The 12,548-nt window shown below is 37.3% G+C and overlaps 1 protein-coding gene across 10 annotated transcripts in view; it reads left to right on the top strand.

Moving 5' to 3' along the window:
- FAM184A (family with sequence similarity 184 member A) overlaps positions 1-12,548 on the top strand; it is a 136,797-nt gene that overhangs the window by 62,832 nt on the left and 61,417 nt on the right. For all 10 annotated transcript variants that reach the window (XR_010727683.1, XM_066248305.1, XM_066248303.1 and 7 more), the window contains exons 6-7: positions 721-843; positions 9,631-9,792. Coding sequence is in view for 9 of the 10 variants with exons in the window: in XM_066248305.1 (XP_066104402.1) it covers positions 721-843; positions 9,631-9,792 (285 nt within the window). In the remaining variant the exon portion in view is untranslated. The remainder of the gene's footprint in view (positions 1-720; positions 844-9,630; positions 9,793-12,548) is intronic.

Genomic DNA, 12,548 nt, shown 5'->3' with positions numbered 1-12,548 from the left:
CTATGTTCCAGTCTAGCACTGATTTCCGGAGTGTTCTGGATTTTTAAAAAATATAAATGCGGCCCTGGCTAGTTGTTTCAGTGGATAGAGCATCAGCCTTCTGTGCAGCCATTCTGGTTTTGATCCCTGGTCAAGGGCACGCATGCGAAGCAACCATCTGCTTCTCTTCTCCTTCCTGTCCTGCTTCTGTCTCTCTTCCCCTCTTGCAGCTAGTGGCTCAGTTGGTTTGAGCATCAGCCCTTCAGCCCTAGGCACTGAGGATAGCTCAGTTGGTCTGAGCATCAGCCCCAGATGAGGGTTGCCAGGTGGATCTCAGTTAGGGCACATGTGGGAGTCTGTCTCTCCATCTCTCCTCCTCTAACTTAAAAAATAAAATAAATGCAAAAGAATTCTGAATTCAAGAGACAGATTTTTTTCCTTTATCTCATCAAATTATCATTTATATCACACCTTTTTGGGTTTTTTTTCTTTACTACAAATTAATCTAGACCAACTATTCTTACCATTTAAAATATTATTTAACCACTACATAAGTTATTCAGAATGATAGAATTTAACCCCCAAGCATTAATTCGAGTCACTAGTAATTATGCTATTATTAATTATGGATAAGACTAATCTGGACAATAAATTATCAAAATATAAACAGAATAGTCTTTCTTGGATTCCTTATACAGTATTTAAAATTTTGTTAATTTTTTAAACATTCTTTTTCTTAAGGAATTGGAGGAACAATATAAAAAGGAAAAACTAAACCTGGAAGAAGATAAAAGTCGGCTTCAACAACAGCTAGAAAACCTGAAGAAAGAACTGGACGACAAGCTGAATTCAGCCAATCAAGAGGCAAGCATTCTTTAGACCTATCACCTATGTTATGTTTTAATGATAAAAATCTTATTTGGTAACACTGTATAAGTAGGTGTGCTTCGGTGAAAGTGACATCTCGAGTGAAAAAAGTTAAAAAATGATGCTAAGTATTCACAGTGCATTGTTTATATCTCACCAGGTAAAAATTTACTTCCAAACCGGTAGACCCCAGGTACTTTTTGGGGGAAAGGCAAAACAAAGGAGAATATCACTGTGTAGAAAAGAAAGTAAAGGAAGTTTCTCTACCCTTTTGCAAAACATTAACTTAGTTTTCTCTACCCTTTTCTATTTTAAAAAAACTTTCTCAGGGGGCCCCAAACTTTTTACACAGGGGGCCAGTTCACTGTCCCTCAGACCGTTGGAGGGCCGCCACACACAGTGAGCCTCTCACTGACCACCCTTGAAAGAGGTGCCCCTCTGGAAGTGTGGCGGGGGCCGGATAAATGGCCCCTGGGGGCCGCATGCGGCCCACAGGCTGTAGTTTGGGGATGCCTGTAGTGACATCTAAATTAAATTTTAGAATTCTATACAAAAAATAGTATTTGTTAGTCTAGAAAAGTCTAAGAATAGACTATAATAAAAATGTTATAAACCACAAAGTTGAGAATAAAATAAATGTAAAGAAAGTTTTAAATCATAATGTTGTATATTTCACCTTTTCTCTCTCTTGCTCTAGTTCGGCTATGTCCTAGAACAACACCTCCACTGTCCTCATCTTTCCATTCCAGTTCGCCCCTCCTATTGATGCTAGACTGGTCTTACTACAGCAAGGGCTTGTCTTGACGCTGGTTGTCTTGTCAGCTGTTCCTGCCTCCTAGAGTCTTCTTCCACAGTGCTCTTTAAGTCCTGCTTTCTCACTGCTTGGCTTCTGTTCACCGAAAACACATCAGAATACACAAGTACCCATGAGCAGGCTAATCACTTGCACTGAATATGTTTAAATTATATTTAAACATTTATCCAGAGAAGGGATCGTTTGGGAATGATAGAGAATTAAGATTGTTATTGGTATTATTATCTTAGCCTCTCTTCTATTGTCCAGGGTAATCCACCACTGGCTCCAAATTACTCCATACTCTCTTGGCCTAACACAGTCTCTGTGGCTATGGCGTCGGTCCCATTCTCATTAGAAAGCAGTTGAGTGACAATCTGTGTTTCTTAGGCAGGATCCCTAGACTTCTGCTCTCCATTCTAAATGGCTTAAGTATTCTTCAAGCCTATATACTCTAATCTCACTGAGAAGAGTCTAATAAATTGATTTTACTTCTTAATGCATTTGCAGTTACATTTTAGCATCCTTGCAATGTTTTGGTGCCATGTTGGTATGGCCCCCCGAGAACCTGCCTGGCTCATATGCACTTACCTGCCTTTTCTTTAGCCTGGAACAGTATTTTTTGTCCTTTCCTGAGCAGGCTTTCCAGAGATAATAAACTTTCCTGTTGTTTCCTGCTCTTACAGGATATCACCATTTCAGAGTTAACACTTGCTCTAAAGTTTCATATTGTAAATGGTCTTTATCAGGTCCAAGAACTTCTCTTGTAATTCTAGTTTCTTAATTTAAAATATCACAAATTGATGTTGGTTTTTCTGCATAAATTGAGAGCATACTTTTTTCTTTGTTAACATGGCACTTTAATCAGTTTTCTAATATTACATTAATATTGGATTTCTAGAATGTCTGGAATAAATTGTCTGATAATTGGTCATGAAATATCTTTTTTATATAATAATAGATTCAGTTTGCTAATGTTAAGTTTTGGATTTTGAGCCCAGGTTTGAGTACAATTGTTCTTTTCCTTTTTTATACCATCCTTTTATACCTCGTTTTGGAAGCGAGGTGTTATGAGTCTTGTAAATGAAGTAGCCCTTACTCCCTTTTCTCTGGAAGAGTTGTGTGAGAGTCAAATGCTTTTGGGACCTTAGTCGCTTCATGGTTAGAAGTTGTGGTTTGTACAAAATTATTTTTGAAAAGTGTTAAGGCTACTAGTGTTGTGACCTTGCACATGAAAGAAATTCAATGTTCTGAATCTGTCCAGTTATTTAATACAATATAGTCTGTGTGCCTCTTCACTAAATCAAGATTTTTAGCAATTTTTTTAAAAAATTTTATATTCTTTTTGACTTTTACTTTCTTGATAAATTATTAAAAGTGCTATCATGGTGGATTTATTTCTCTTTATATTCTGTCAATTTCGCTTTGTATGTATAGATAGAGGCTTTGTTATATGCATACAAATATAAAATTGTTTTAGCTACTTAATTATCTTTTTGGCTTAGTTTGTGTTGTCTGACATTGTATCACCAGCTTTCTTTTAGTTTGATGTGACTGGAATATCTTTTTTCATAAACTGACTTACCATTTTTCTGCATTTTTGTTTGTATGTGCCTTTTGCTATGCACATATAGCTGCATTTATATATATATATAGTATGAAATGTTTGCCTTTTAAATAGTTTATTTCATTTACATTTACTGAGTAGAAAGTAGATATATCTATAGAAAGACTAAAGGAAAGAATTAGAGAAGACTGAAAGTGATTGTTTTAGAAAAAATTAAAGAATGTGCTATCTTCATAAGTTGATGGATCTTGACATCCTTTCAAGTGAAATAGTCTGCATATATAAGGAGGTTGACTATGGAGTTAGATGATAAATTCATGAATGCAGAATCATAATAGAATGTTAAGGCAAGCTAGTGAGTCTAGAACTCAGGTGTAGGATAACCCTGTTTTCCAATGAAATATTACTTGGGATCACCTTCGAAGACAAAATACTAGGCTGAATGGCCAATAAATCTGACTACTGTTTTCTTTTTAAATGTTGTAATAACATTTAAGTTGTAGATTTTCTTCTGGACCTGAGTTTTTAAGCATATATATAGTTCAGTACTTTGTTAAGATAAAAATCACTTGGATTTGTTTATTATAAAATGGTATATAGTACAGTTGATATTCTGCCAGGCACATGGTTGGAGATCATTAAATGTTTATGAATGAAATATTCATTGAATGAATAAAACTCATCGTTGAAAACTAAATCAACTTCCTATAAATAAGAGTATTAGTTTTCTATTACTGTGTAACAAATTACCACAGAACTTAGTGGCTTGAAATAACACATTTACTATCTCACAGTTTTGTGGGTCCGGACTCCAGGTTTGAGTTAGCTGGATCCTCTGCCCAGGATCTCAAAGATGACTGTCAAAGAGATAGCGAAGACTGCAGTCTATTGTGAGGTGCAGAGTTTCTTTGAAGCTTACTGGCTGCCATTCATTTCCTTGTGGCTGTATGACTGAGATCCCTGCTTCTTATTAGCTGTTGGCCAAAAACTTCTCTCAGCTCCTAGAAGCCCCCCTCAAGCCCTTGCTACATGGCTGCCTCCTCTCATAACACAGCAGTTTACTTTTTTAAGGCTAGCAGGGAAATTTCTATGGCTTTGAATTTCTCTCACTTCTTTTAAGGGTTCATCTGATTAGGTCAGGCCCATCTCCCTTTTAATTCCCTTATGGTCAACTACTCACTGATCTTACTTACATCTGGAAGATCCCTTTTGCTGAATAATGTAACATAATCATGGGAGTGATATCCCACCATAGTCATAGGTCCGTGGGAAAGTATGGGTAGGAGAGGGGTCATCTTAGAATTCTGCCTACCCTAACAGGCAAATAATTTATTTCTTTGGCTCCTGTAGTGGGTGTACCAGCGTTCAGGTAGCAGAAGACATACAGAATATTTACTTCCATGATTTAGAAAATAGTGATTGAGTCTCTAACTATTCTGGATCTGTCTGTAATATCCATCCTTCAGAGTCAGTGATTAGTAGGTGCTAAATTTTGGAGTATTGCTCTTTATGAACTTAAGCAATTTTGCAAAACAGAACAAAAAACCACACAACTAAGAACATGCAGAATGTTTTAAAGTTCCAGATTTTCTAATGACATTTTATATACATGTGTGTGTGTGCATTTTAAAATATTTATAATCTGTATTCAAAAATGATATGTATACTTGATTTACAAAACTTTATTCCATATAATTTTTCCATTTATTAACTTTGTCTACATATTAGTAATTTAAAATATTCATATAATGTTCCATCATATATCTTTACCATAGTTTCTTACACATATTCTATGTTGGGTGTTTTAATTTTTTAAATTATAAATAATGATAAATATAAGGAGTTTCCCCTCTTAAGGGATGGAGTTATCATACAAAAGCCCTGGCCAGAGGAGCAAGAAGGGGTTTCTACAGGTCAGTTCTTTGTCCTGATCAGTTGCCACCCAAGGCAGATCTTCAACCTAAGGAGCTAGGGGTATTAGAGAGGCCTGCTCTCAACCCTGCTTATCAGGGGTTTGTTTTTACTGATAAGTGGATAAATGATCAAGTCTATAAGTACTTTTATCTTTTTAATTTTTTTTTTTTGTCTAGCTCTTGCCCTAAATTAAATTACTGGACCAAATGGTAGGAATAATTTTATATCTCTCATTACGTATTACCAGATCATTCTCCAGAAAAATTGGAACTAGAGTTCAGTAACATCAGTCATATTTAGGAAACATTTATTGACTGCATATCTCCTATTTGGTAGAGATACTTTGACAAAATGTCAAGGAACTCATAATTTCAAGTGGCAATTATGATTCATTGATAAATACATTTTGAGAGTCCAGAGGAGGATCTCTGTCTAAAAGCGTTCATAAAAGCCCCAGAGAATGTGATTTTAGAGAATTTAAAAATGAGATATGGATAATGATCTTTGAAAGGAGAATATAAATTTTCTCGATATAGGAATGATGAAAACAGTCTGGGTATGAGGGGTAATATAAATACAGTCATATTGGTATACAAGTTAAAATGTCTCGGTGAATCATAGAAAGTTCAGTATCAGTGCACCAGGGTCTCTCAACGTCAGCACAATTGACAGTTTTGAGCCAGATATTTCTTTAGGGTGTTTAGTATTATCCCCAGCCTCTACACACTGGATACCAGTAGCATGCACCATCACTTTCGTTAATTGTAAAAACCAAACATTTCTCCAGACACTGTCTTTGGAGTTAAAATTGACCCTGGTTGAGAGCTACTGCACTTGACCATAGGATACAGATGGAACTTGTCAAAAGATACGGTAGAAAGGAAAATTGAAGCTAAATTGTGAGGGACTCTTTTGCTATGACAAAGACTTTGGAATTCATCCTGGTGATGGAGTGATAGCAAGAGAGTAGCAACTACCACACTATCAGGTGGTTGTGGAAAAAGAACTGTGGTGGCTGGAAGAGGACGAATTGTGTGGGGAGGGGCTCCGTGATCAGAGTTGGATAGGTGACTTAAGATGTTGTTCCATTAGTCCAGGCAAGGAACGATTGGCATCTTGACAAGGAAGGTAAAGCTGGGAAGGAAGAGGCTTATTCAAATTAAAAGTTATGGAACTTTTTATGGTGAGTTGAGTGGTAAAAAGTGACTCAAGTATCTTGCTCAAGTATTTGGACAGATAATGATGCCACTATCAGAAGATAAGAGTTATAGGGGGAAAAATACATCGAAATAGCAATACTTTGAGTCATTGGATATGCTCACTTTGACGTGATTGCAAGACACCTAGACTGGAACTAAGTGGAGAGTAGAGACTTAGAGCTAAAGATTAGGCAGCCCTTGAAGCCACTGAACTAGATCTCACCCAAGGGGAGCTGACGAGAAGATTGCTGGTAACAAAGAGGAGCACCAGTATTGACTTCACAGGGCCAGGGAAAGAGACCGAGAGGAGAAATCAGAGGCATGGGGACAAGGATTGGTGGATATCAGAAAAACCAGGAAAGCAGATGCTTATAAGAGAGTGGAAGTGCCTTACAGTGCCACACAGTGCTCAGGAGTCAGAGTATGAGGCCTGCAAGGGTTGTGCGGTCAAGATTTTCTGAGGCCCATTTTACAGTTTCGTGGAAAAGTAGGAAAGAAGCTAGAGTTATTAAGTCTAATCTGAATCATAGTGGATAACGCTACTCTTTTAAGTTTGTGTGTAAATAGAAGAGGAAAGGAAAGTAATGGTAGGTTCCTTCTTCAACCTTATACCAAAAAAGTTCCAGATGGGCAAAGGATTAAAATGTAATATTAAATCTTGAGTATGAATGTAAATAAAATATGAAAATACAGGTGACAAATCTTAGGACAAAGAAGGCCTTTTGAAACATGATGGCAAAATCATGAATTGCCCTGGCCGGTTGGCTCAGTGTTAGAGCGTCGGCCTGGCGTGCAGGAGTCCTGGGTTCAATTTCCGGCCGGGGCACACAGGAGGGGCGCCCATCTGCTTCTCCACCCGTCCCCCTCTCCTTCCTCTCTGTCTCTCTCTTCCCCTCCCTCAGCCAAGGCTCCATTGGAGCAAAGTTGGCCCGGGCGCTGAGGATGGCTCTGTGGCCTCTGCCTCAGGTGCTAGAATAGCTCTGGTTGCAACAGAGCGGCACCCCGGATGGGCAGAGCATCACCCCCTGGTGGGCGTGCCGGGTGGATCCCAGTCGGGTGCATGCGGGAGTCTGTCTGACTGTCTCCCCGTTTCCAACTTCAGAAAAATTAAAATAAAAATAAATAAATAAAATTACAAAATCATGAATTAAAAACAGAATATTTGTACAAACATGAAAAAATTTTATTACTACATTTTAAAAACTAGAAATGAAATCAGTGAGATGCTATTTTCATTACTATAAAATTAACAATGATTAAGAAGTTAAGTGAGGCCCTGCAGTGCAGATCAGTGTAAAGAAAAAGCACTCAGAAGCTGCTGCTAAGAATAGAAAACTGTAAATTTTCTTGAAAATGAATTTAGCAGCATGTTTAAAGATGGTCATGTCCTTTGATTCAGCAGTTTTATTTCTGTGTATTTAACCAAAGCAAATAATTAAGGATTACTGACAAAATTTCAGCAATGTTTATAGTAGAAGAAATTTAGAAGCAAATTTCCATGGAGCTCTTCTGCCTCTAGAGGAGTAGGAATCGTTTCCTGGCTCACAGACGCCCTGGGCTCCCCTTGCCATGCTCTGGGGCCGTTTCCAGACAGGAGGGAGGTGGCTGTTTTCTGCATATGCAGAAGGGCAAGAAAATGAAGGTGCCGAAGGTCCTTTTTGGAGTTAAATACTTACAGGTTGAGATGAAAAGAGATTTTGTTTGTTTTTAATTGCTAGTAAGAATATATGAACTTTTTCTGTTATTGACTCATTCATTTATTTAGTAAATATTGAAGGGTATTAGGTACCAAAGCACTGTATTATATGCTGTAGTTACAGTGGGGGATAAGTCAGGTATGATCTCTACTACATGGAGAGACAGATATGGCATCAAGTCTGACACATATTACGAAATGGTGATAAATGATTAACAGACTAAACTCAGGAAAGCTCATGCAAAGGCCCTGAGGCATGAGAAGTTTCTAGGAATCAGAGGGATGACAGTATAGACGGAGTGTGATGGCAATTATAATAATAATAAATTTTTATTTAGTTCATACTTTGCCCTAGGCATTATTTTATATAGTCTTTCCTAAGTCCCCAAAGTCACATATTAACCTGTTCAGTAGTAAGTTTTTTTCATGCTCGCTGACCCCCAGGAGTGAGGTGTTTTTTTTTTTCAAAAAATGGAATTAGTTCCAGTTACAGTTTTATTAACTTAAAATCATGTTTTTTTGATAACCAATTTATGGAAACAAGAAGAACATACATTTGCCTTTTTTTAATGTTGCCTTACACATGTATGTTCGTACTCTGGGTGGTCAGGAGGCACGAGGACATCCATGAACATTCGTACTACTCAAAGGGTTAAGCAGATAAAGCCAGAGTTCTAAACCAGGCAGTATGACTTCGGAACTCAGTTCCTACTCACATGCCACTCTCTTCCCAATGAGAGTAAATACTAAGGAGGTGGAGAGTTGCCAAGCTGAGGCTAGAGAGAGAGGGGGGAATGCCATGCAGGCCTTGGGAGCCCCACAAGAGATTTTGGATGTGATTCTGAAGGACACGGGAAGCATTTGGAAGATGCTCAGTAAAATATGTAAGACTTGCTTGGGGGCGGGGCTTATACTCATGTCCATATTTGTGATTTATTGAAAAGTGATGTTGCAAGGAGAATGGATTAGAGAAGAGCAAGCATGGATAGATATTCCAAGGGGTTTCTGTGTCCTGCATTTCTTCAGTGTGCACGTGCTCAGGGGAATCAGAGTATTGACCTCTGTTGAAAATGACAGAAACCCCAGCTTAGACTAGCCTAAGCAAATTTATTAACTCAAGGGGATCAGAGAAGATAAAGGGATCTGTGAAATTTTATATACATAACACAGAGATGTAGATAGCAGGACAGCAAATCCTAGAGGGGAGGGGGGAGGGTGTTGAGGGAAGGGGGGTAAGAGGGAATAAAGTGGGACACGGGGGTGTGGGCGAGGGAGTTATACTCAGTGGGACACTGGAATCCATGTAAGCACAATAAATTAAAATTAATTAAATTTTAAAAACAAAAAAAGAAATATGCAAATAACTTAAATAACAGCATTATTGTTTTTTGTCAGATACTATTTAATGGTTTCATTAATATTTTAAAACTCTTATAGTCTAGTTTTGTATACCTCTTTTATTGTTCTTATTTAAGTATTAAATGCATGAAATAATAAACTACCTTTTGGTATATTGTTTATTTATACTTTATCGGTCATTAGGGCAGAGAACCAGAACCGGTTGTTAAATTATTTGAATCCCACCACTGATTAAAAGTACTCTATTTACTTGCAGATCAGCCGCCTCCAAGATCTGGTAAGGAAAAGTGAACAAGGCCTGGGCTCTGCTGAAGGACTCATTGCTGGTCTTCAGGACGCCCAAGAGAGACTTCAAAATGAGCTTGACTTGACTAGAGGCAGGCTGAAGGAGACCAAGGATGCCCTATTGAATGTTGAGGTAATTTCATAATCCTGCTATAATCTGAACATCAGCAAGGTAAAAAAAAAAATTTTAGTTACTTTGCTTAAAGGTTGTTTAAACACCCCATTGCATATAGTTTAATGTATTAGTTTCTTAGGGCTGCCATAACAAAGTACCTCAAATTGGGAGGCTTATCACAACAGGCATTTGTTCTCTCACAGTTCTGGAAGCTGTAAGTACAAATCCAGGTGTTGGCAGGGCCATGTTCCCTCTTAAATCTCTAAGGGAGGGTCTTTTCTTTCCTTCTGCAGCTCGTGGTAGCCCAAGGCGTTCCTTGTAGTTTGGCAGCATGACTTCATTCTCTTCCTGTCTTCTCATGGCATTCTCCCCATGTCCTCACATCTCAAAAGGACACCAGTCTCACTGAATTCAGGGCTCACCCTACTCCAGTATGACTTCATTTTAACTAATTACATCTGAGGTACTGAGGGGTTAGGACTTCCACATATAGTTCACAATTCAACCCATAGCAATCAGCCTGCACCATCCTTTTACTGGTAAGAGTGAAACTCTCATGTATTGCAACTAAGTGCTTCTCTGTCACTATGCCTTGCAGGAAGGTCTGTCTTCACCTTCCATTCTCATGGAGCAGAGCAGATCTTTGGACTGCCTTAGAAGAGAAAAGAATCCATAAAACTAGGGGAGTAGCAGTCTAGGAGTTCTCCTTACTTTGTCTTTCCAAGAGGTGATTTAATGTGGGCTCTGAAGTCGGATTGGTTGGGTATGAATTTGAGATCCACCGCTTAGTGTGTAACTTTTGGCATGTTACTTATTCTAAACCTGTGTTTCCTCATCAGATCAGCCCTGGAGAGGCAGGGGAATAATATACCTCCCACCACTCTTGTAGTAATTAAATGGGATAAAACATTTACAGCACACTGCTTAGCAAAATAGTAAAAACACAGTAAATGTTGACTTTTATTTAATATTTCAGAATTTCTTTTAGCCTAGAATTGATGACATTCAAAAGCATATGAACAAAGTTTAATGGATAAGCTTGTATATACATGTATAAAAATTTACTTATATTTTATTGAAGGTTTAATTATATTTTATGTATATATAAAATTTTAAATACTAATTACACCCTGTTTTAAAATTTTTTAACAAAATAAACAAATTATTTGACTCTCTGAATCTTTTTTCCCTTCTGTTTACTTGTCCCTAGTGGTTATGTGATATGAGTATTGATATGTAACAAGGAATAGGTTGGAATTTAGAGCTAGTAAAATACAAAATTAATATATTCATGTGATGTCAAAATATTGATTATAATCTTAATTTTAGCACCCTGTGACACAAAGCTGACTAAGTTGTATTAAGAGGTGTTTTATTTTAATTGTCAAAGTTAATGGGAAGATGATATGTTAAGGTGGTAAATATGGTGACAGATAATTACTAAATATCTTGATGATCATTTTGTAAGGTATATAAATGTTGAGTCACTATGTTGTATACGTGAAACTAATATAATATTGCCTGTCAACAAGACTTCCATAAAAAAATAAGGTAGTTAGAATGTACTAAAAATAAACAGTAGAGATATTTCTAATGAATGTTGATAGAATATATTGTGTCATTATGGTACCTTGGGGGTTCTGTGTCCCCCGCTTTGCTGCGCCCGTTTCCTGCCTGCAGGACATTTCATCCTGCTTCTCCCTCCACCCCCTTCTGGCACTGAGAATTAGACTTAGGGATTCTGTTTCAATTCTTTAAGGTCCTTGCTCATATTTACATTGTTCTTCTGTCAAATAGTAGAACATATACAAATTTTAATAAAAACTCTATTACCTGTTCATTCTCTAGTCCACTGGACAGTTTTAATTGAGAAAATATAGGTGCTACATCACAGTTTCCCACAGTTTTGGGAAATTTTCGAAAGAGCAAGTGGGTTTTTCTTAAACCTCTTTCCCCATCCCAGTAATGTCTAATAAAGTACTAAACATTCAGTAAAAGAAATACACTTAAAGTAATTCAACTCCATTTAATGCTACCTGTGGTGGAAAAAATAGTCCTAAGAGACAGAGTACTTAGTGAAAAGGACAGTTGGCCAAGATGGCCAAATTCAGTTTTCAGTACCTACTGCTTAATAGTCGGCCAGGTCAACACTGAAAATGGCAGTTTGCACATTGACTTGCTTCCTACCCATTAATCTAGGATACACCCCTTAACAATGTACTTGGCAAGTGGGCAATCCAAGAAGGGTCTTTGCAATCACAAAAAGATGGATCAGCATCTGTTCTCATGTATCCTAAGAATAGCCACAGTGCTGGCGGGGACCAGTGGCTGCCACTGTTAACCAAAAAGGTCACCTCCAGCCCCAGGCTCCAGAAAGCCATTTAAGTTGTGCTAATCTAGAGGGATTTCATACATATCACATCATATTACCATAATACTAAACACATGGACCACTGGTTTGAAGTTATATAATACAAATACTCCATAGCCTAATTTCTCATAATTATTTTAATCATATCAAGAGGGTACAGCTATATAATACTTGAACTTTGAATAAATAGCATGCTTCTGAATATCATCGTGAATGAATTTGAATAACTCACCTGTCTATTTAATGTGTAGTCACATACCCTTGATATGGAAGGTTTAGTTAAGATTATTTATTATGGTCACTTTAACCTATTTAAAATAATGTTTTAAATTATAAACCTTAATAGAAGATAGTTTACACAAGGACATTTAAATGATAAAATGTGTACCATATATTTTATTGT

Source organism: Saccopteryx bilineata, chromosome 12, assembly GCF_036850765.1.
Source record: "Saccopteryx bilineata isolate mSacBil1 chromosome 12, mSacBil1_pri_phased_curated, whole genome shotgun sequence".
Taxonomy (NCBI): domain Eukaryota; kingdom Metazoa; phylum Chordata; class Mammalia; order Chiroptera; family Emballonuridae; genus Saccopteryx; species Saccopteryx bilineata.
Note: the sequence above shows the minus strand (reverse complement) of the source record. Positions and strands in the feature narration are given on the sequence as shown.